The 24,920-nt window shown below is 45.5% G+C and overlaps 1 protein-coding gene and 2 long non-coding RNA genes across 11 annotated transcripts in view; 1 reads left to right on the forward strand and 2 right to left on the reverse strand.

Annotated features, from left to right (window-relative positions):
- Rbms1 (RNA binding motif single stranded interacting protein 1) overlaps positions 1-24,920 on the forward strand; it is a 220,235-nt gene that overhangs the window by 186,960 nt on the left and 8,355 nt on the right. For 4 of the 9 annotated variants that reach the window (XM_075985063.1, XM_075985064.1, XM_075985067.1 and 1 more), the window contains exons 5-11: positions 2,574-2,731; positions 4,750-4,829; positions 19,977-20,092; positions 21,041-21,090; positions 21,212-21,305; positions 23,579-23,626; positions 24,503-24,553. In XM_075985063.1, coding sequence (XP_075841178.1) covers positions 2,574-2,731; positions 4,750-4,829; positions 19,977-20,092; positions 21,041-21,090; positions 21,212-21,305; positions 23,579-23,626; positions 24,503-24,553 — 597 coding nt within the window. The remainder of the gene's footprint in view (positions 1-2,573; positions 2,732-4,749; positions 4,830-19,976; positions 20,093-21,040; positions 21,091-21,211; positions 21,306-23,578; positions 23,627-24,502; positions 24,554-24,920) is intronic. The other 5 variants (XM_075985066.1, XM_075985068.1, XM_075985070.1 and 2 more) reach the window with 3 other exon arrangements.
- Positions 2,976-12,007, reverse strand: LOC142857233 (uncharacterized). Its single transcript, XR_012911790.1, has 3 exons — positions 10,530-12,007; positions 6,492-6,578; positions 2,976-4,153 (listed from the first exon to the last, which is right to left on the reverse strand). It is a non-coding gene; the product is annotated as an uncharacterized LOC142857233 (long non-coding RNA).
- Positions 12,377-24,920, reverse strand: part of LOC142857232 (uncharacterized) — a 55,695-nt gene continuing 43,151 nt past the window's right edge. Inside the window, exons 3-5 of the long non-coding RNA XR_012911789.1 lie at positions 22,502-22,704; positions 19,640-19,900; positions 12,377-12,433 (exon numbers count right to left, since the gene is read on the reverse strand). This is a non-coding gene — a long non-coding RNA (uncharacterized LOC142857232). The remainder of the gene's footprint in view (positions 12,434-19,639; positions 19,901-22,501; positions 22,705-24,920) is intronic.

The raw sequence follows: 24,920 nt of genomic DNA on the forward strand, positions 1-24,920 counted from the left end.
AGCTAGGACAAGGCTGTGTGGTCATTTTCTTCAATGTTAGCACTCCTAGAGTGGGGAAAAAAAACTAACGCAGTAACTGACAAAATAAGGTCGCCTCCTTAGGTTCCACCTCACAGTCTGTCTGCCTCTTGACTTAGCTTGCTCTAGATGCCCCGTGTCCTCTCAACAGACTTATCCTTTCATCTTTAAAAGAGTCCATTCCCCCCCAACATATCAAGCCTTTATCTCATGTTTTCTTTCTATTGATCAGTCAGCTACTAGAAGGTGGGGCTGAGGACATAGTTGCTTTGCAGTTTTAAGAGTCTGGGACTCATGGGATACATTGGAAAAGCCCTTCTTTTGTGAAGCCATTTTCAGGGAGCAGCAACCCTGCTTTCATAGGTTTCCACAGGAACGAAACTTCAGTGACTTGGGACCCAAAGGAGATGGTTCTCGGAGGAGCTGTGTGATTGACTGGGTGACGGTGGTGGGGGCAGCAAATGAAGTAGAAATGAAAGGATAAGGCTTCCCCTCTTACCCCACCTCAGCACCTGAAGACAACTTTATTGTCTTTCCTTGTGTTTTGAAACACTGCATGCACTATTGCCCTACATCTGTTAAATAACTTGGCTCATTTTCAGCATCAAAAATAATACTTTATCTGACTGACAATAAGATGTTTTGTTCGGTATCAGATAACCAGTGGTATCACACTAAACCCTTCTAATCTCGGCTAAAAAGCAAAAATAGGTGCTGCTTTGATTTGCCCATGAATGGTCCATGAAGGAGACTGGTCAGTTGCTTGGTGTTGTGCACTGTGAAATTTCTCATTTTTTGTTGGACCCGCCCATAACATACCCTAGAACCTGGATCACCCGGGCTCAGAGCCAGCGCTCTTTGCCTTTGGCCTGAGTGTGTATTGCCTTCTTTCTCACCTGGGCTGGGAAGTTCTAAGGGCAGTATTGATTGTCCGTACTTCTGTCCCTTTTAGCTTTAATTCTTGGAAATGTCAGGACAGCTGTCTTTCTGTAGGAAACTAAATTGCTCCAGTGGTTTATCCATCCTCCTCTTCATTTCTGTATGAGGGGCGGGAAGTCAAGCTCAAGGTCCCATACCAGACAAGAGCTTTAACAGTGAGCTGAGCCCCAGCTCTAGATGATTCTAAATCTTAAAAAGACAGACGGGGCACAAAAGGTTAGTGTTTATTACTTGAAAATTACATAAAAGGAGAGATTTCCTTTCAGGTTTATTTAATGCTAAGTTACATTAGAAAGACTTTGTACAAATGCAAACATATTCAATGCTTCATACATATTTTTAGAACACCATGTCTTCAGAAATTGAGGAAGTCATAATGAGGATATTATTCTGTTGCCAAAGGCTAAGACATCAATTAATGGTTTTACCAATAGCGCTTCTGAAAGAGAAGTCGGCTCCGATGCATCAGTGTGTAAGGATAAGATTGGAGGACTGGGGATCCTTTGGTAGGACACTTGCCTCAAAAGCTCAAAGCCCTGTGTTTGTCTCCAAAACTAGAAGCAGGGGGAATGTCAAAGGAAAATTTGAAGTGATGGTTATACCAACCTCAGTTGTATAGGTGAACTTTGACTTAAGCAGAAAATACTCTCGTTGTCAGGTGGGCTTGCCCTACTGGTTTGAATGGCGTACTCTTCATATGTGTGCATCACACTCCCTGGGTACCACACAGTTCAGCCACGTATCTTTGGTTCCAGCTCTTTGCAAACTAACAAAGGAAGGCAAATGATCCGATGCAAGTCTCTTCTCAAACTCAGTGTGCTTGTTAATTAGCTGCACGTCTTGTTAAAATGCAGCTCCTGGTTCTGCACATGTAATCCCAGTACCCGGCAGGTGCGGTCTGCTGGCCTGCAGATGCTAGAGGACCCTTTGTGGAACAAAGACTGACCCAACCTGCCCTCCTCATAGTGCCGTATCGTTTGCCATGGCTTTCAGTTTCTTGTTTAAGTTAGAAGCTATCCTTTTCCTTCTGGTGACTAGAATGGAGCCAAGTAATGGTGGGGCAGACATCTCTAATGCCAGCACTCAGGAAGCTGAGGCTAGGGGGTGTGACGTAGTGAGAACACGCGTGTATCAAAAAGAGAAGAAAGGAAGAAGTAAAGTGGTAATGGATTCTACCATGGGGAAGTGGAGGAGAAGTCGAACCCAGCATGTACTGGATTCCACAGGGTTGGTCCAGCGTCTTTCTCCACAGATCTCCGAGCTGAATTATTAGCAGCAGTGAGCTTGGCATGGACTTCTGAAAACAGCAGTGGTTGGTTAGTTGTGGAGTCACTGCATGCTGCTGACACTTGTGAGAACATCTTCCCCAGCTCAATGCAGAACCAGTGGTGCCACTTCCACATCTGCCGCACATGACTCAGGGGACCACGTTTGGTGTGTGCAGACTGTACAAGAGTCAGGCATGATTTTCAAGTGTCTGAGGTGGCTTACATGTTCTGGACACACCACAGTCTCACTATGTAATGCTTAAAGGACTCACAGATCTGAATGAAAACGTGCTAGCATGGTGTCTCCTTCTGCCGGAAAATGACAGCTGACTTTCTGTTCTGCCTTAGCAACAGGAACAAGATCCTACCAACCTGTACATTTCTAACCTGCCGCTGTCCATGGACGAGCAAGAACTTGAAAATATGCTCAAGCCCTTCGGACAAGTTATCTCTACAAGGGTCCTGCGTGATTCCAGTGGTACCAGCCGCGGTGTTGGTTTTGCCAGGTAAGCGCACTGCCGTCTCCTTAGGAACAGTTGTGGCTCTGCTAAGTCATTCTAGAAAGTGAAAAATGACCAGAAATAGAACACTCGAGCCAGGGTCTTGGGAGCCAGTTGTATTGAGGACTTAAGTTGCTTGTGACTTTACACATGAGATTTTCCAAGCCTTGAGAAGTTCTGGGCTCCCCAAAACCGAGCACTCTGAAGTACTCCATGGCTCGTGGCTGGAACTATCACAAGCACAGTGGCCCTGGACACATGGTCCTGACAGCTTGACTCTTTACTTCAAGATGCTTGTAACCATCTACAGACGAACAACCTCCTGAGGCTCATAGATAAATCTGTGTCTTTTTCTCAGACAGAAATCTGATTTATAATAAAGCAGGTTTAAAGTTTTTTTTTTAAGCTAACTATTTCAGACATTCAGAAAAGAAAAGGGAGTATAAGACCTAGCCATCGCATCAACTCAGAAGCTACTAACAGTTTATAATTCTTCGGGTTTATTTCTCTAATGACTGTTCTAGGCAGGAACACCTAGACATCCCTACCCTGCTATAAAATTTTTGTCTTCCTAGAAAGGCCCCTTTAGTGGCTAAAATGGTTTCTAGAGAATTAAACAGAAAGAGCTTTGATTCATGGCAGATTTATAATCTTAAAGTCCCTACACAAAAGCTGATTTTATAGGGAATTGTTTAATAATTTATTAGCAGTGAGCAATGACAGGTAACATCAGCATTAAATTGTAAACTGATTTTGGAGGAGAATTCTCACATAATTAACAATAAAAATGACATTCACATCTTACCACAAACTCGAGATGTCAACAAAACATTTATTTGTTAAAGCATTTATTTCTAAGGGACCTTTTCGTTGTCACCTCGCCATTAAGTCACAAAGGCCAGGGCTACAACTTGGTTCTGTTGACTTTTAGTCACTTGCTCCATTGAACCACAATCTGGGATAAAACCCAGACAGCCTTTCAGTGGTGTTAGTAGTGCATACTGATTACGTCATTGATGAAAAGGCTACAGGCAAAGACATTTGGTGCTCTGGCCTCATCTCATTCCTCCCTGGTGCCCTTCTGAATGCAGATCACCATACAGAGTGACATCACCCCTTCAGAGTGATGTCACCCTGACAGAGTGAGACCACTCCTTCAGAGTGATGTCATCCCTACAGAGTTACGTCACCCCCTCAGAGTGATATCATCCCTACAGAGTGACATCATCCCCCCAGCATCCAGTAGAATTCTGCTGGTTTTTAAGATCCATCACTGCTAATTAAAACTGAGGTGTGACTGAGTGAACCTGAGTATAACACGTTTTGAGAAGGTGATTGGATATTTCCTCCGAAGAAAGAAAGGTGAAGGATATTTCCAAGTCAGAGTCTTTAAGTCCCCAGAAGTACTTCTCAGCTGTATTTAGTCACCTGTAGATGTAAAATAAACTGTAAAATTAGGCTCCAGCCTTTAATTCCCGTTCCAAAGTCAAGATGATAAACTACATAATTAAGTTCACTAATCTAATTTTAAACTCGGAGTGAGTGAAAGTTAGAAACACATAAGGCACAGCCTCTGATTGACACGAGCCAGTAGCATGAGAGTTCATAAAAAGGAAGACCATCTTTAAAACAAAAAATCTGAACTGTTGTTTTTAGCACAAAGTCATGACTAATAAAGTTACGAATTACTTTAAATTATGAATTATTATAAATTTTTAAATTTCCAGCCATTAGAAACTCATAATTTCATATGACTGCTTTGAGACATTCTTCATAGAATTTACTGTCTTTCATAATTCCGAATATTCTGTCTTTTGCAATTATAATAACTCTGGGATCAGTTATTTTGCTGTAGAAATGCCAGAGCAACAGCTAATGAGAGAGTAAGCCTTCTTTTTCTTTATCACACCCATGATTTTCTGCTAGGTTCCCTTTGGTTCCTAAACCTACAGCAGAGGTTGGACAAGGTCTCAGTGCTCTGTGTGTGCAGCATATTTATGGATGTCTTATTTTTATATGACTAGGATGGAATCAACAGAAAAATGCGAAGCCGTAATTGGTCATTTTAATGGAAAATTCATTAAGACCCCGCCAGGAGTTTCTGGTATGTTGTTTGCCTCAAGTTTTATCAACCATCTTGTATATAGCATGTATGTAACTTCAGCACACAGTGACTTTTCAGACCCCCAAACCCCGTGCTCCTCTGTGATGCTTACCTGTTTGTATTGGCAAATATGATTTACGTGTGCGCCAGCCAGGAAAAGCTGGAGTGTCAGCTGCAGGTAAAGAGCTGACTCGCCAAGCACGGTAGAATTGACTCCTTTGCCCTGCGATCATATTTTAACCCACCTCGCCACCCTCCTCACGAGCCTTCCTGGGCATGGGCACATTCCCTGAGAGCTCAGCATCATGCTGTCCTCAGTGCCTGGAGCTCAGCTCCTGTGGTCTTTATTTTATATACACTCAGCTTCAGTCATTCACCACCATCATTCCGCTTGTGTTGTCTGTAACCCAAACCACCACACCTCATGGCGCCTTGTATGCCGAGGTCACACCCAGACTCCTGGTAGGCCTGTTCTGAAATACAGGGGGCTCTTCCTGTTCTTGCTAAGAGTTGACTTGGTAATCTGTTTCCTGGCTTTATAAAATCTAGGGTCTGTTGATGGTGCAGTCCTTCCTTGAGTGGCAGCTTGGCTTCCTTATACATTGGCTGTAGGTTGCGCCTGCTGGAAGGATGCCGAGACCATTTTCTCTGTCTCGTGGCGCCATGAGAAATCGGCTGGACTCCCAGCACCACTCTTTCTCCTGCTGTTCTTCAGACTCCCCCACATCCTCCCTTCTCCCCGTCACCCACCCAGGCAGCCCTCCAACATCTCAAAGAGGATGACCACTCTTTCTATTTAAGGCATAGACTCTGGGGTACCAGAAATGCCACCTGATTTCTGCGTCCTCTATTGAAGGACCCACGCCTGTGCCCTGCGCTTTTCTTTCCCCTTCCAAGAGGATATTGGAGCTGTTTGTGGATCTTGTCCCATTGGGGCCTTGCTATGCCTGCCTTTCCTATAATCGTATCTGATTTTTGTTTATATCCCATTTTCCTAACAAAACGAAAAATTTTTATTTTGGGATCTATAGACTAACATGTCCCTGACAAGACTAATTGGTGAGCAAATGGAAGATAATCCACAGACAGTTAATATTCTACTTTCATTTCTATTGCTGTGATAAAAAATGCCCTTAGAGAAAGCAAGCAGCCGCGGGTTTATTTTAGCTCAATATTGCAGGTTACTTTCTATCACTGCGGGAAAGCCAAGGTGGCGGCAGGGAATCGCATCGCATCCACAGTCAAGAGCAGGGAGAGAAGGGTTGAATTCATGCCCGCTTGTTTGTGCATGGCTTGATTTCTCTCTTTTCCTATAGTTTAGCACCCTTGCTCTAGGGAACGGTACCACCTACAGTGTGCTGGGTCTTCTATATCAGTTCATTTACAACCGCCCCCCAGACATGCCCACGGACATTGGTACGTTCTCCCAGGCGACTGTGGGCTGTGTCAAGTGGGCAAAACTATCACGATTAGAAACAAGACAAAAAGAAAAGAGTGAATGTAGCCATCATGGATGATTTTAATCACAGTGCAAACTACTTTGTTAGGATTTCTCCAGAGGATGATAATCCATTTGTGTTGGCAATCATCCTGACCTTTTGTGATCTCGAAGCTAAGGCTGTGTTTTTCCTGAAAACACTTTTCAATGGGAGTCTCACTTACCATCACGCCTCAGTCCTCTCCAGGTTGGTATCTTCTCCTAGCATGTAGTTCAGTTCCTGTAGGTGAGCATTCTGTGTGCTGGGGCAACTGTAAAAAAATAGCACAAATAGGAGATTAGTGACTCTCCATTCTGAGGGCCAAAAGTCCAAGCTGGAGGAATACAAGGTAGGTTCTTGCTGAGGGCTGGAGAGAAGGGGCTGTTCCAAGAATCCCTTTCGCTTGCAGTTGGCCATTCTTTTTCTGGGTTTCCACAACACCTTCCCTCTGTGTGTTCTTTCATTTATGAGAACACTTCTGGTTCCCCCTAGTGATGTCATGAGAACACCAATCATGGCGGATGAATGGCCTACTCTAGTGATGTCATGAGAATACCAGTCATGGCGGATGAATGGCCCACTCTAGTGATGTCATGAGAACACCAGTCATGGCGGATGAATGGCCTACTCTAGTGATGTCATGAGAACACCTATCATGGCGGATGAATGGCCCACCCTAGTGATGTCATGAGAACACCAGTCATGGCGGATGAATGGCCCACTCTAGTGATGTCATGAGAACACCAATCATGGCGGATGAATGGCCTACTCTAGTGATGTCATGAGAACACCAATCATGGCGGATGAATGGCCTACTCTAGTGATGTCATGAGAATACCAGTCATGGCGGATGAATGGCCCACTCTAGTGATGTCATGAGAACACCAGTCATGGCGGATGAATGGCCTACTCTAGTGATGTCATGAGAACACCTATCATGGCGGATGAATGGCCCACCCTAGTGATGTCATGAGAACACCAGTCATGGCGGATGAATGGCCCACTCTAGTGATGTCATGAGAACACCAATCATGGCGGATGAATGGCCTACTCTAGTGATGTCATGAGAACACCAATCATGGCGGATGAATGGCCTACTCTAGTGATGTCATGAGAACACCAGTCATGGCGGATGAATGGCCTACCCTAGTGATGTCATGAGAACACCAGTCATGGCGGATGAATGGCCTACTCTAGTGATGTCATGAGAACACCAGTCATGGCAGATGAATGGCCTAGTCTAGTGATGTCATGAGAACACCAGTCATGGCGGATGAATGGCCTAGTCTAGTGATGTCATGAGAACACCAGTCATGGCGGATGAATGGCCTACTCTAGTGATGTCATGAGAACACCAGTCATGGCGGATGAATGGCCTACTCTAGTGATGTCATGAGAACACCAGTCATGGCGGATGAATGGCCTAGTCTAGTGATGTCATGAGAACACCAATCATGGCGGATGAATGGCCCACCCTAGTGATGTCATGAGAACACCAATCATGGCAGATGAATGGCCTACTCTAGTGATGTCATGAGAACACCAGTCATGGCGGATGAATGGCCTACTCTAGTGATGTCATGAGAACACCAGTCATGGCACATGAATGGCCCACCCTAGTGATGTCATGAGAACACCAATCATGGCGGATGAATGGCCTAGTCTAGTGATGTCATGAGAACACCAGTCATGGCGGATGAATGGCCTACCCTAGTGATGTCATGAGAACACCAATCATGGCGGATGAATGGCCTACTCTAGTGATGTCATGAGAACACCAGTCATGGCACATGAATGGCCCACCCTAGTGATGTCATGAGAACACCAATCATGGCGGATGAATGGCCTAGTCTAGTGATGTCATGAGAACACCAGTCATGGCGGATGAATGGCCTACCCTAGTGATGTCATGAGAACACCAATCATGGCGGATGAATGGCCCACCCTAGTGATGTCATGAGAACACCTATCACAGCAGATGAATGATCCACTATCATGATGTCTTTTTTATATATACTTTGATAGGAACTTTTTAAGTTCCTGTCTGTAATCAGGGTCACATTCTGGGGTGCTGGGAGCTAGAGTTCTGGCATGTCTTACGAAAGGGGAAGACACAGTACGATAGAAACACAGTTGAACACTTGCTTGTGACTGACGTCATCTGTGCCATGTCTTCCCCATGTGTCCACTCTCTCCAGAGCCAAGGCCTCTGCCCTCACTGCTCTTACCTCAGCGGAGTCAGAAACCCAGGACTCGATTCCCCTAGCTGCCTCTATCCTTCCTTTCTTCCACTCAAATAATCACTCAAGTCCTTGATTTTTCTTCCTAATTATTTCTGCCCCTTTCTTCTATGCCTGCTGTCACTGCCTGGTGTGCCCCTTATCTCTGCCAATGACTTGTCCTGTCTGGCCTGACTTCCCTCACATTGCTTTCTAAGTATCCAGAGAACTTTAGACAAAGTACATCCTTTCTGTTTCTCCGTGCTCCCGCGGCCATCACCACTGAAGAAAAGACCAAGGATTCCCAGAATGACACCGAAGGCCATAGTGACTAGAGGCCTTTCACCTCAGTGCTATCCCTCCACTCCTACCTATGGCCTGTGTCCCCAGTAGTGACTCACAAGTAGAACCCCTTCTACATGGTGCCCTGTCATGTCTCCTCATGTTCTCTCCCGAGGCGCCTATACCTTGATCTCTTGCCTTCCCACTAAAATGGAGGTCCCTCCCTTTACCTTCCTACACTGTTCAAGTCTGTCTTGTCCCTGTGGGGACCTGCTCTGACTCAGCCGTGTTACATTCTGCCTGGGGGGGCCCCAAAGGATTCACATCGCCATCAGAACACTGATTGGGGTTACACGTGTCAGGTCCCACTATACTGGAAGCTCCTAGAAGCCATTTTCTCATCTCTTTTTGTTCATGCCTTGCAGTGATTGGGCTGTACCAAGCAACAGCCAGTGTGTGTTAGTTTTGAATGGATTTCATTACGTCATAGCACCGAGACAGCACTGGCTCCTAACAGAATAGCATGTGGGAAATACTCAAGTGCCTTCCAGTTTGCAGTCGGTCCCCAGCGTGCTCCCTGCCAGCACACAGTGTCTCTGAATTCAGAAACCACTTTGCCTTGCTTTGAAAGAGACACACTGGAGCTGTTAGAACTGGACAGGAGAGAAGCACCTGCTGCTTTATCATAGCCTACGCCGCTGTACACTCAGGCTCGCTCCTGGCTCTGGACAACAAGTCTGTGCTTATAGCATCGTTGTCTGTTTCTGCGTACCCACACTTGGCCCATCTACTCTTGCTTATGTAGAAGTCTGCATTGGGGTCCCTTCAAGGTGTTCCTTCAGTTCCCTGCCCGCTAGTCTCGCCAGGTCAGCTGCATCAGGAAGAATCAACCCAAACCAGGGTAACTGTAATAAACAACCATGCAGGAACCCAGAAGAGGAGGAAACCATGCCATTTGGCCAAAGGCATCTTTGTCCCCAGAGTGTGTCTGGCTCATTTCATACTTCTTTAATCCAGAAGTAGATCATGTGAATCGAACCTGAGTAACCTAGAATGTTGTTCAGACCCCATCTCTGAACGGCAATAGCTTACATGTAGTACCTTGGTTTGTCACACAGAATGCAGCCAGAATGCACTGAGGTCTCTTGAAGTTCGCTTCATTCCATGCAGGATTCGCTGGAGTGAGCCGCTGCTCTAAGGCTGTGCAGGGGTGACTAGTGTGGGGTATTTATCGTCCGAGAGCTCCTAGGTTCCATCTTTAACTGGATGACTGATGAGGATGAGTAGACCGTCCCTTTAATTTTTGGCATCCAGATCTATTTCATTTCATGGAGGAACTAGTTTGTATGTCTGTGTAGTACCACAGGCCACACCTGATCTTGTAATATTAAAATCCCGACAACACATCACTTCCAAAGCTACCGTTGGAGGTGAACTGCCCGTAGGCACCCATTCGGAACATAAAATCTAGGTCCTGGAAGGACAGTTGTCTGAGGAACTTAGCCTAGCGGAGGAGCTTCCTTTTGTTCTCTGAGTTAGGTTTCTTTTTCCATCAGCACCACGTGGATGCAAGGAGAGAAAGGAGAAGGTTTTCACCTCGGAGTAGTAGAAGCCTGCCCTGTGAGTTTAGCACGGTGCCAGCTTGCGTACCCTCGGCATGCTCAGGATCCCACACCACCCACCCAAGCTCTCGTCCCCTCCTGGGACTGATCTGTACTTACTTGTGGCTTTTTTCTTAGTTCGTTCTTCATGCAGCAGCAAGGGTGACTGAAAAAGGAAATGCATCCAGGGCCAATTGATTCAGCCTCAGATAAAAACCTGCCAATTCCCTCCCGAGAGAGACTTCGCAGAGAGTCACAGATTGGGGCTAGCAGTTTCCTTTGTTCTCTAAAGGGCTTCGTGGTTATCATTAGACCGTTTCCTTTGAAGTGGGTTCACAGACTGCAGGTCACACCCATTCAAGGAAAACCCGGTGATTTCCAGACCACATAGAGATGATTCTAGGAGGCTGGGCAACACTGCAGCAGATAGAGAATAGTTTCTTCCAAGTTGTACCGAGGGACAAAGGAGTGCAAGAGACAGGTGAGTCCCGTCATATTGCAAGCATGGCTGCGGGGAGCATAGTGTTGCAACCGAGCCATCCTCTGTGTTCCCAGCCGTGCTTAATGCTACTTCATCTCCAGATGCTTGGTAATCTCCGAATGTGCTGATCTGGGTTCACGACTAGGTTGCAAGTCGGTTGTGGGCAGGAGCACTTTACTTATTTCTGTGCCCTGCCCTGTACCTGCTGGAGTCATTGAGTGGTTTCTCGGAGCATTTGTCTGCAGCACTCATTCCAATACCCGGAGCTGCTTGGAGGCTCCTGACGTATAATTGAGGTTGAACTGCCTCCGGGCTGAGTTGGGGATTTGGAAGCACACTCTCGCGGTGAACTCAGCCTTTCCCCAAAACAAGTCCCCAGCACACGTTGGAACCCATAAGGAATCTGAATAGTGTTCAGCTTCTCTGGACTTGTTTCTTTTGTACACACACTGAGAAGAGCTTTGAAAGCTAGCCAGCGTCTCAGGGGCAGCTCTCTCCTCATCTGAGGAGTGCTTGAGATTATCCATCCAACCGGGTAGAAAATAAAATGTCGGAGGTGGGCAGGTTATGTTAAATGAGACTTCTTGGATGTTTAAATACTGCAGGCTCATTGCTAGGTAGACATAACATCTCATAAATAGTCAGAAGGTGGCTTGTTTGATGACGCATTGTTTAGCTGGCATAAGCAGAATTAGTACTTGGATTCTTGCATGGTTGGCAGTTTGCCTGCTGACGCTGGAGCCAAGTTCAGAAAAGAAATGGCGTTGTGGCTAGAATCACATCCTGCCGCAGCTTCCATCCTGCCGCGCTGAATCCTCAGAGGGGATCTGCTGCTCTTGAGTCATTGGCAGAGCCAGTTAGAACCCAGCTCACATCCTCTCCAGTAAAAGGAAAACTAAAGAGGTAGGAAAGCCCCTGAAGATAAGCTCTAAGTGAATAATGACATCATCTTAGCTGTAACACATGCAGACTAGCTTCTAGAAGGCTAAATGGAGGAGGTCAAACTGGGCATGGTGGTGCATGCCCTTAAGGCAGAAGCGAGTGGATCTCTATGAGTTTAAGACCACTGTAGCATACAGAGCAAGTTTCAAGCCATCCAAGTCTGCATAGTGAGACCCTGTCTCAAAAAAAAAAAAGTCCATGTTTGAATACTCAGTTCTGTGTTGCCCATCAGTCTGCCAACCTGTGTGTTTATATTGACATTGGGAAACCCTAGCTGGAGCCATGACATATAATAGATACGTTCATAGCTTGTAACAATTCGGAGGTATCACATTATAACTTTCATGTAAATGCTTGTTTTTTAAACACACTATTTCCTGCTGTTACCATATTTTGAGGAGTCTGTTTGTTCTTTATTACAGTTTCTTTAAATTGTTTATAAGTTCTGTTCTTCCACTTTTCCCCCACTTATTTATTATTATTACTATTATTTTATATTATTTCCCATTTCCTTTGAAAATGCCAGGGTGTTGTTCTTTATGCTTACCTTGAGTCTCAGTGCTGGCAGGTTTGAAGTAGGTCAGATTTGCTTGGACCGTCCCTGGGTAGAAGAACCTTGGTTAATTTGGTTGAGCTTTTCACTACTTGATACCGATGGATAAAGATCCTATTATGGGGGGGGGGGGGGGCTGGAGAGATGGCTTAGTGGTTAAGACCATTGACTGTTCTTCCAGTGGGCCTGGGTTCGATTCCCAGCACCAAGACGACGTCTCACAACTGTCTGTCACTCCAAGATCTGACACCTTCACACAGACATACATGCAGGCAAAACACCAATGCACATAAAATAAAAATAAATAATTTTTTAAATCGTATTATGGAGAACTGATGTGATAGCAGTTTTCCACTTAATGGGACATTGGGAACAGGGTGAGAAACTTCAGTTATGTAGGGCTCATGTCGAAAGTGGGACCTGTGCTCCAGGCACAAACACTGATCATGATCGGCACTGGGATTTGTCTCAAACGCTCTTCTACTATCCTCTGGAAGAGGGCGTGGTTTCTGGGAAGAATATGCTTATGGCATTAGCTGGCAAACTCCTGAAGCTGAGAGCACCCCTGCCACGTTGCTGCCGCCTGCCACTGTACCTTATCCCCAAGGACAACGGCGTATCTAGTACTGCAAAACACGTCATGTCCGCCCATCTCTCCGGACCTCTCAAGTACATTGAATGAGTCTATGTGCGCTAAGGAAGAGTGGCTTTCCGTGTGTGTGTGTCTGTGTGTCTGTGTGTGTCTGTGTGTGTGTCTGTGTGTGTGTGTGTGTCTAAGCATTGTGTTAATTGGAACAACCCCTGAAAGAAGGTGCTATAACCCCCATTCCACAGAAGCATCAAATGGCTTACAGACCTTAACTAGCAAGTTTCAAACCTTGGAGAACTAACCTGGACCCAGTGTGCTAACCACTATACAGTGTAACCAGTATAGCTGTTAGCTGCCCTGCGGAAACTCTGTGTGACCCATTTCCAAATTTAACACTGGATAGCCATTAAACAGATGGGTCTTTGAAAGAAGGGGACAGACCTACCATTACAGATTGTAAACGTGAATGCATCTACATACGCTTAGAAAAACAGCAAGCATGGAAGAGGAAATCATTCCAGGTCTCCACTCTCTTAGGGGTCTAGAGCTGGTTGTGAGTTGAGAAATAAATCCCAGTTAAGAATCAAAACCCATGGGAGACCTGCCCCCTTCTGAACAGAAACAGAAAAGGAGTGGATTGAGGAAGGTAGAGGAAGGGAATGGGAGGAGAAGAGGGAGGGAAAACTTTGGTTAGGATGTAAAATTAATGAATAAATTTAATAAATCAAAAACCAATCAGATATGAGACAGGTGTGAATAAATTGCCAGTATCATTTTCCTCACAGCTGTGGAAGAGACAAAAGCAGGCGGGGCTCCTAGGTCTCACCACATCAGCCCTGGGAAGAAGAACAGTGACAGGCAAAGGCCAGCTGTGCCCCTTGGTTGGCTAGAAATGGCAAAACAGGAAGCAGTATGCCTGTCAAAGACCAGTAATCGTTAGTGCTTGCTCACGGGGAGCATTTAAGGGCAAAGCCTGGGGAGTCAGTCTCTGGCCTTGTAATAAATACTTTTTTCCCCACAAGAGGGCACCAGAGCTCAGGACGGATGGCCGTGAGCCACCGTGCGGGTGCTGGGAATCGAACTCGGGACCTCTGGAAGGAGAGAAGGAAGCGACGAGTGTTCTTAACCACTGAGCCATCTCTCCGGACGGTTAATACTTTTTAAAATATTTAATAAAAGTCATGCATTAAAAGCTGATCATAAAAAAAAACACTCCATGTATGCATGGCTGACTGTAACATTTTTTGTATAGTCTCACAGTAATAGGGATGCCAACAATATCCATTACATTTGAATTTGTTCCATAGTGCCCCATCTTAAAACCCAGTGTAGCTAAGGTCTGGAAATTGTTCTGAACTTTACGGGTCTTTCTAGAATAAAGGGAAAAACCTACCCAGGAATTTTGCTTTTGCTTAGGAAGCATGTTTTCCATATTCATTTTATGGCTTAGAACTATAAGCATGTAGAGGGTGGAAATACAGTCAACAACTTTGGGTTTGTTTGTGCATCAGAAGTCTGATGTGTTGTCTTCAGCAGCATAGCCAGTAAAAAAGGTTTTATGAACATAGTTCTTCTCTCGTAATTCACCCCAGATGGTTAGGGTTTCTGCTGGGTTGACACACTGTGACCGAAAGCAACCTTGGAAAGACAGGGTCGATTTTATCTTACAACTCTCAGTTTACACTGTGGGGACTCAAGGAAGAAACTGAAGCTCCCCAGCTTTCTTATACTGTCCAAGACCACAGGCCCAAGGTGGGTACTGCCCCCTCTCTCCCATGAGCTGGCTCCTCCCACACCCGTCATCAGTCAAGAGAATGCCTCCCATTGTCTTGCCCACAGGCCGATGGGGTTGCAGCATTTTCTCATTTGATAATCCCCTTCTACGTGACTCTAGGGCATGTCAAGTTGACCAAAACCTGACTGGGGATACCAGACTTTTCTGTGTTTCTGCAAGAGCTCCCCCAGTGTCCCCACGGGGTTCCACGTCATAAGCTGCTAAAGTCAGTCTCTAATACGTCACTACATTAAGCAGTACTTGAATAGCGTAGCCAGTGACTTCCACACAAGGAACAGTACGCTTACAACTTCAAAACAAGGGTTTTAGAAATTGCTCCATTCTCAGCCATGAACTCACAACAGAGTAGAGAGGAGCTAGTAACTTCCTCCAAACACAGGTGACCGGATGACAACGTGTCTTAGCATTAGCAGCATGTGGTGTTCCCTGCTTTCTAAGCACACACAGGGACAGTGGGCAGCTACTGTAAAACAGAGCAGAATTCTTATGTTGGTTCTGCAGCCAAGGGCCAGCTTTTCTGGAGAACCCAAAACCAAGTCCAGATTTTTTAATTTTTATTTATTTTTTTGCTTCACAATGAAGCAGAGATTTAAACAAACAAAAAAATAATTTAAAGGTAGTTAATGCCAGCTGAAGTAGAAAGGTGGAAAGATATTCTATAGGAAAAATGATTCCTGGCTGTTGCATGGGGAAACCCTGTCTCCAAAAAAAAAAAAAAAAAGATTTCTGGGAACTTCAATTTTCTTTCTACTGGGTCAGTTCCCTGTTACAGGACATTTTTCAAGTAGCCATCATTACCAGAACTGATTGAGGTGGCTGAGGTGGCTGATACTGCTCTTCCAGATCGGGTGAAGAAGCTTGTCAAGGACAGTCTACGCTTTGCAGTATGGTGACTAAGATCAAATACTGGATAACTAGAAAAAAATGGGAGCTGTGGAAAGGGTGGGCTCCCCAGTGGCTACTGCTCTCAGCGTCTGAGCGTGAAAGCATGAAGAAAGCCTCACTTAGGATGCACTGGGGGATGGTCTGCTCTCTGGGAACTGCAGAATTGACCCCAGCTGACCCCCGGAGGCCAGGTAGCTAGGTGAACACAGTGATGGACAAAGATCCCCTCCTGCACCACAGTGCGCACAACTGCACAGACCATCACACCCTGAGCGTTGGGGGCCTGATAAATACATCATGGAAACTGCAGCTAGGCATTGTGGGTATAGCCACTCCTGCTGTCTTCGGAGGGAATGTCAGCCCCACAGAAGCAGGCCTGTGTAAAGAGCACCAGCTTTAAGACATTGGAAAAACCAGTAGTGCCATTGCCTTAGATGGCTCTCACGAGGTGCCAGGAAAAATGAGCTCACTGTCTGTCTGTGGTACTGCCTGGGGCTCTTCACTGTGTTCAAGGTAGCACTCCAGTCATCAGAATTTGGAAGGTATATGTTCCTGTTGGTTCCGATGCATAAGGAAATACCTCTCCTGGGTTGGGTGATAAGAGATCGTGACCTGGGAAATCACACAAGATGTCAGAGCTCTTATTAAAGGTACATTCAGCCTAAGAGCGCTTGTATACTTGGTTCAGTGTAGTTTGTGTTGTGTGTGTGTGTGTAGTTTATGTATATATCCTATCTTTATTTGAAATAGATGAGCAACAATGCATCAAGGACTAGGGAGACGGCTCAGTAAATAAACTGGTGCCTGGGGCTCCAGAAATAAGATGGAGGAAGATGAATAAGGTAACAGACACGACCAGCTAGACTTGTATGCACATGTGAACAACACGCACGCGCACGCACGCACACACACACACACCACTCATCAGAACTCTGTAGTTAGCCTTTTCCACATCAAGGTACAGCGTTACTGCTAAAGAGGCTGGAGAGATGGCTCAGCAGTTAAAAGCTCTTACAGAGGAGGTAAGTCCCCAGAATGCATGTTGGCCAGCTCACTTGTGACTGCTTTTGACTCCAGCTCCAGGAGAGACCCAAGACCTCTGCTCTTTGGCCTCCGTGGACACATTCACATGCATACAGTTAAAAGTAAGGAAACTCATAAAGAATACTTATTCTAGAAAAATGACCACACCAGAGATTGGCTGTTGCATACTAATTCTGTAAAGTCATCCAGCCAAACTTAACTATTGCTCAGGTCACATCGCTGGTACTTCAGGCATGTCATTGGTTACCCAGTACCTCCTTTCTAAAAGACAAAGGAGGCTGCCTGAAAGGTCCCTGCTGGAGAGCAAGCTGACATCACACAGGAATCCCTGCTTCTTTAGTCTCTGGAACCTGTGCTTGCGGCTCCCAGAGGTGAGCCAAGGACCTGCACTGCAGTCTAGTATAGTAGAAGCACAGGAGAGGCTCACAAAGTGAGGCCGCCCGCCAGACTTGCACGCACACAAAAAAAATACAAAAATCTGGCCCACTTCTTATTTTCCCACCCGAAAATCTAACCACACTCATCCAACTGTTGCACGGTGTCAAGACAACTGTCAGTTACAGTGAATTAAACCCTTTGTGGCTAAAGACACCGGGAAATTCCCTAACGTTGTGTGGCTTGCTTTTCCTAAAGCAGCTGGGTGGTCTTTATGGTCAGTAAGGCATTAAGAGCTTGCGAGCATGGTCTCTTTCTTACCGGTGCCTCCCAAGTCAGTGGAGCAGTGTCAGGAAAGAATGGCAGCTGTTCCTGCATCTGTATTTGCTTCAGCGGAACGTTTTTATTAAAGCACGTGTCTAACTCAGTGCTCCATCCTATTAATGACTAAACATACACCGGGGCCCATTCTTGTCCCCTCTGAACTCACGCACCTCTGACTTACGGACTGTTCTGCTATACATCTTGCTCTTGCGGACCTAACACTTCATAGACACTGGGCTAAGTAGACCGAAGAGAATTTTGATAGGGGAAGGAAGGTGCTGGGATTTTTGCTGTTTCCCACAGAGTATAAGGCAGTCTGGCTTCGCTGAATGGGGAGCTGGCAACTGTCCCACAAACATGCCATCTCTAACTGCTTACAGTTCTTTTTTTTTTTAAATATTTATTTATTTATTATGTATACAATATTCTGTCTGTATGCCTGAAGGCCAGAAGAGGGCACCAGACCTCTTTACAGATGGTTGTGAGTCACCATGTGGTTGCTGGGAATTGAACTCAGGACCTTTGGAAGAGCAGGCGATGCTCTTAACCACTGAGCCATCTCTCCAGCCCTGCTTACAGTTCTTTAAAGTAGGAAACTCTTTGCTTAAGATGGACACTTCCGGTGCACACACTGCTAGTCCAGTTGTGGAGTTAGAAGGACCATTGGTCATTATTACAAAGTTGTCCTGATCCACTGTGTGAAAGTGTTTACCTTCTGTGGATATTAGGCAGAATTTCCCAAAAACCATAACCTTGTATTGGTTGGACAAGTTGTATAGTTTACTTACATTGGGGACCTTTGACCTCTGCCCATCCATCTTCCTTCATGCTCAGTTTGCCTTAAATGAAATTCTTCATTCATGGAAGTCTGGGGTGGGGGAGTTAGAATCAGGAGGTAAATAAGAGCATACACAAGATCTTCATCAGACACCTAATGGTTTCATTATTAGCTTTCCCATCCTGTTTCATTACCTTTATAAACAAGGGGTTTATTTAGGTCATAGTTCAGAAAGTTACAGGGCCTGGTGTTCAGCACCAGCTCAACTCCAGTGAGGACCACGTGTCAGTAGGGGAAAAGGGTGGGACTCACTCTTGGGAGACCTTGAGATCTCAGGAGAGCCACCCTCACTACTTCTGAGGACGTGGCCCCAATGTGGCCCCAGTGACCTAAGGGCCTCCTGCCAGGCCTCCCTACCTTGGAGCATTGCAGGCTGAGCTTGCACCAGGGGAAGATGACTTACATCCGCACCATAACGCATCCACTTAGAAGTGGGCTGCCCAGGGACACATGCAGAGTGCCAGACACTGGGAAGGGATGGCAGCTTTTGTGTTGTGCGTGTTGTGTTGTAGGTGGGAAGAGACAGTCTTGCTCCTACCCTGTCATTAGTGGGTGGGTAGTGGTGATATAAAATAAGAGCTGAATTAGGATAATGAGAGGCAAAGGGGAAAGGAGCAAATTCCCCACAAGTGATGTTTTTCTCTTCATGGTTATTTAACTTTGAAAGAGAACTTGAAAGGAGTAGCCGTGGTTCTCCAGGAGACAAAGAACTGAGTGTGGGAGCCAGACAGGAAGGTGTGAGAGCCTTTATTGCAGTAACTAGACACATACAGGAAAACACACAACTCCAGGATTGCACTGGTTTGTCTGTCACAGAAAGGCAAGGTGGATGCCTGTTGTGCCACCTGCCTCTCATTTTCAGTGGGGGTATTTTGTGTTTTGTTTTGTTTTTGAACGTTCATTTCTTGGATGTTTCTTTGGATCATGGTGAATGGATGGTAAAACAAGTCCATGGGAAGATTTGAGACATGACAGAACCTTTCAGTAAAAAGGGCAGGTGTTTGTAACCTCAATATTTCATTCATGGGTATGTGCACATACGTGTGCTCACGTGCATATGTGTGTCCTCACAGGCCAGAAAAGGGCATTGGCTCTCCTGCACCTGGATTTGCATAGAGGTGGTTTTAAGATGCCCGATCGGTGCTGCTGGGAACCAAAGTCAGGTTCTTTGCGAGAGCAGCAACTGTCCTTAACCACTGAATCGTCTCTCCAGCCCCTGCACCTTTCTTTAGTACAAAAGAGACCCACCCATATTTATCCATGCCTGCAGTGTGGCCATACTGTAGGCACTGGGGACATGGTAATAACGGAACAGATGGGGAGGAAGACAGGCGGTCACCACACTCACGAACAGCTACACAACTGTAAACAAAGCATGGTGTGGTTGACATAACACAGACTTACCGTCTGCCAGGAGCAGAGCACTGTCTGGGGAGCTGGGGGAGTGCTCCGGGTCCCTCTGGGGGGTATCTGCTGACTGTCCAGTGGTGGAACTGTAGAGGACACAGGGTTGAGAGAGTCACAGCGCTGCAGTGTTTAGAGGTGGCTTCTCCGTCACTCTCCAGTTTAGAGACATCAGCCAGCCCTGCTGTTCCTCCGTGGAGTCGCAGGGCCTGAGATTTTGCCTTCAAAGTGTTCGTTCTCGGCACCAACAGCGCTCTCCTACTGAAAGAGTAACCCCTGTCCGTGTTGTCAGACATGCTCAGAATTGTGCGCTCACATCAGCTTCCTGTGTCCACAGCTCCTACAGAACCGTTACTGTGTAAGTTTGCGGACGGAGGACAGAAGAAGAGGCAGAACCCAAACAAGTACATCCCCAATGGGCGGCCCTGGCACAGAGAAGGAGAGGTGAGACTTGTAAGTCCTTTCTTGAAACTTGAGTGTGGCTGTGCCATCCTGAACACTCATGGAAAGCCAGCCCTACAGCGGCATCTTGACTGGACTGCCACACCTCTGAAACAGTCCAGACTAAACCACCCTGTCGGTGCCTTGTCACACAAAGGCTGTCAGACTACAGCTGTCTCTGGTGCAGGAGTTCTGAGCGTGCCCTCCCTGGGAGGACAGGTAGAGATGGGAAGAGCTACACCGCGCTTCTGTAAAACGATGGCAATGAAGGTGTTTGAGTGTGGAGGTTCAGCTTTCTCAGTAGGTTTTCATTCATCGTAGTCAGGAATCTTTAATGACCTCAACATTAGAATAAATAGTATATTTGTCACCAAGAATTAATTGACCTTTATGTTTTGGGTTGTTTTCTTACTGAAAAAATATTTTGTCATACACAATATTCTGATCATGCTTTTCCCTCCCCACCTCTACACATTGTTTCTCTTTCTCCCCCCCCCCCCAAACAAACAGACAGGCAAACAATCTTTTGAAGCATCTTTAAAAAAAAGATCTTCAATTTCTTAATGCAGCATTGGGCTTCCTCTTCCTTGTAGCTCAATAAATTTTTTTTATGTTTAAAAAGATCATAAAGACCCCAGAATGTGTGAAGAAAATGTTTTGAACCTGTGCTGTCCAGTGACAGCCACATGTGGCCCTCGGCGCATGTGATGTCTGGCTCTATTCCTGGAGGGATTGGTTTCTATTTAATTTTCAGTAGCTCCTTGTGGTAATGGCTACCGTGTGGGGCAGCACAGCGGAGCTCAATTCTCACAGAGTTTGTAAGCATGCTTGGCTAACAGAAACTCGCGATTTTATCCAACGTGACTATTGCCATCATACGCTATGGGGACTCTACCAGACAGAGTTTCCAAACCGTGCCTTTCTGGATGGATTTTTCACGTTTCCTTCTGCTTCCTCTAGGCTGGAATGACACTCACGTATGACCCAACCACGGCTGCTCTCCATAACGGGTATGTCACGAGGATCAATGCGCCGTGGCGTGAGGGACGGTGAAGGTGAAAGTGTCGGACATTGTTCCGTGAATGATTCCTTGGAAGGATTACTTAATAAAGGCTTTTGTGTTTGTTCTAGATTTTACACTTCACCATACAGTATTGCCACAAACCGAATGATGAGTCAAACTTCTCTTACACCTTATATCGCATCTCCTGTGTCTGCCTACCAGGTTTGTACTCCAGGGCCCGACAGCAGCGCACCTTGTATCTGCTGCATTCTCCTGTGTCTTCAAATGCTGAACAGTTTTAAAATGAAATCTGAGCCAAATTTGATGCAGCTTCGCTACCTAGTTTATAATAAGCTGCCTTCTATTTGGTGGAGCGATTTGCTCCTCTGTGTAGGAGAGTGGAAAGCCAGGGAAATGCTTGGGATCATCACATGGTTCTTGAATTGGGATGAACCCCGGGTCCTTCCCCGCATCGTGTGTCCCAGGAATGGAAACCTAGGAGAGTCACAGACTGGCGAGCGGATGCAAGCTCCTGTCTTTGTTTACTCACCAGCAGGAAGCGATTTTTAAAAGGACAGTTAAAACTGCTAACACAGGATCGTCTCTATTAGGTGACATTAACTGATGCAGTCGAGATTTGAGGTCCTTCCCCCCACCAAGAAGAAGCCATTAATTAGCTCCCATCTCGTTGTTTTTGTGAGGCGGCTTTACCTTCAACTGTGTTCCCAGCTGAGGAATGAGCCCTCAAGCTCCCTGTCCCACACTGATCTGATGGTATTCCGGGGTAGTGAGGCACATGCGCCTTTCTCTTCCCGCAGCAGGTGCGTTGCCTGGGTCCAGTCAGCGTTGTTACTGAGTTTAATTACTGACCTGGGGGAGTTCTCTTCCGTTGACTGCTGGGATCTGGTGTGACTAAACCTTAGGTGTTCTTGTTTGTGATACTGAGTTAGATGTTGTCGTCCTGATGTCTCGGGTTAGGGGACTACAGCATCTGATCTAGCTGATGTGCTAGTTGATAGCCGTAAGCCTCAGTTTCCTCATCTTTAAAATGGGGATTGTAGTTTCTCCCTTACAAGCTTGAGAGAGTTCTGAGCACTAAATGAAAATATCAGGAGCTCCACCCAGGACTGGCATAGCATTAATATTCAGTAAGTGTGCGCTAGCAGCAGCAGCAGCAGCATTATACATATTAATGTATTCAGCACTTTTTCAGTAATTCTCAGTATAAGGTAATATCAAAGTTGGCTCTTCTGAAAATGTATGAAAATAACATATATAAAGAGAAGAGAAGGCTGTATACCGAAAGCAGAGTCTCACACAGAGTCTCAGAGCGGTGTCTGCCACTGTTAGCCTTTAGGGTCGTCCCCCGCAATCTCCATACCTTTTCTTTCCTTTATCCTCCCTGAGTTATTACTTACCTCTGATGTGCCAGTCACCTGGATGTGGTAGTCACTTATTTAAGTCTCTTTGGTTGCTGAGGAATTACGATGCCAGTCTGTCCCTTGTCTCTCAGCGAGAGCGGGTGGATATAGTATATCTCCCTTCATAAGCAGCATTTACAGCTGACATTAAGATGTCGTCTCTGATGATCCAAAAATGGCGATCCATCATGTCTGCATCGCTAAAAATAAGGGCACGTGTGAGCTCACTCTAAAGCGCACAAAAGACTATCAATTATCATGTTGCTATAGACTTTTCAGCTCTTACTCCATCTCTCTACCACTGATTTCCCCTTCAAAGCAGTTCGCCTGTCTGTCGTTTGATAGAAAAAAAAAATCAGATCAGTGTTGGGAACCAACAGGACACGGCTACCTGCGGATAGCCTATCATTTCAAGGCCTCATTTCCTTCTTTGGGAATTCTGTGATTTTTTTTGTAAGACCCATGTATAATTTTTTCCATTTGCCTGATGCTCTGTGTAGCATTACCTCTCAAATGATGGGTGCTTATCCTTATATCCTTAAGTGCCCAGCAGAGGTTGGTGGATGTGCTCCCAAGTAATCCGAGGTCCCTTTAAAATGTTTGCAACAATGTTTGTATACAGTTAGTTTGGGATGGAGTTCTTTTTATTTCAGGTTTTCAAAGAACCAATGGTAAAAAGGTAATAGATTATTATTCCCATTTCTTAATTAGGGAGCATTGAGGAATAGTAACTGATAGTGGCTGCTTTCGCTGCTGAGATAAAAAAAAAAATGGGATTAGATGTTACAGCATCCTAACCCTATAATACTCTTGAGTGCATAGGCAGTTACGACCATAGAAGCATAAAAAAGTGGGGGACATCAGGCCCAGATGGGGTTTTCCGGGAGCTGCTCGCCTCTCGTGCTGTGTCTGTAAGGGCCCACACTCACGTTGGAGTTGGCCTTCTCCACTAAACCGCCATGTGCTTATTCAATTGGATTTGAGAAGGTGGCGCGGTCCCCCAGTGGGAAAGGCTGCAGTCCAGATAACTGCAATGTTAACAAGGCAGAAGCACTTAACTTTGGTCTGCCTTAGGTGGCAAAGGAAACCAGAGAAAGCAAGTATCGGGGCTCTGCTGTCAAGGTAAATGGCGCTCCATTCTCTCCCATGACTCTTCCCCGTGTTCTCTCTGTAGAATCTCTGAAGTTAACACTCAGGGACAGGACGCAGGAGGGTTCTGATGCGACCTGGAAAACGGAATGTTTCCTGACAGTTCCGTAGACCTTGAAAAGCCATGGGCATCGAGAAAGCAGACTCCTCCTCTGTTCCTGGGCAGGGTGTTCGTTTCCTTCCTGCCACAAACCTGGCCCTCACATCTGCTTTCTCAGTTCGGAGGTGGCTGTGTGGATGCCCTTTTAACTTAACCGTTGATGTCAAGATCTGATTACCTCCCATTTAAATCCTAGGTCTGCATTTCAAACATTCTTCTCCTCACTAACTAGAAATTGTTGAGGACTACACAAAATTCCTCAACTTGTTTTCCTCATTATTAAAGTGATTGCATTTGGTTATTCTTCATAAATAGTATGTGCTTGGAGGGTTAGTTTCTAATGAAACGTTCTACAATTAATCCTCATTCATCAGTATCCCTAAAACGTAGTTCATACTTTGATTATAACACGTCACTAATTTGGATTGTTTACGTTTTTATTTCCTTTCCTTAGACAGTGTCTTTCTCAAGGGTGAAGCCCATCCATGCCTTCTGCTCCTTGGCCCCTAATGTTCAGTAACTCCATACTGAGTGGGCAAACTGATACTGGTTCTGAATGATCGTTCCATCTCAATTTAGAGTGACCAGTTGGTCAGGAGCTCTAACTGCCTTAACCATTGTAATCATTGATAGCGTTGTCTCCTTATCTTCCTTCTGTAGATTTTTAACACGATTAAAAAGAATTGTAGAGAGTTTGATTATTGTTGCAGAAGAAATCAATGTTTCTTTCAAAATCCTCCCTTTTCTAGGTGCAAAGTCCTTCTTGGATGCAACCTCAACCTTACATCCTACAGCATCCTGTAAGTGTCTCGTGTTAATGACCTCTAAGTAATCTGTGGTATGTAGCCTGTTGAGTTAAAACCCCTCTACCAAAAGATGGGGGAAAAGGGGTGGAAAAACCCAAACATAGAATATGAAAATGGGCCAGCTTATTATGAAACTTTTAAGTCAGTTTTGTCTTAAAATGAATTATTGGTAAACATTAATTTTCATATAAGAACTTAAAAATATACCCTATTTGAGGCAAGGTCTTCTACTAAGCCAGTTTGGTAGGATACCATTAGTTGAGTAACTAAATATTTTACAATGTATGGAAAGAAATGGCTTTTTTTTTTACATTCTTTGTGAGTTAGATATAAAGTTCAGGTCCAGGCGGGGTTCTTTATC

Source organism: Microtus pennsylvanicus, chromosome 9 (genome assembly GCF_037038515.1).
Source record: "Microtus pennsylvanicus isolate mMicPen1 chromosome 9, mMicPen1.hap1, whole genome shotgun sequence".
In the NCBI taxonomy this organism is placed as follows: domain Eukaryota; kingdom Metazoa; phylum Chordata; class Mammalia; order Rodentia; family Cricetidae; genus Microtus; species Microtus pennsylvanicus.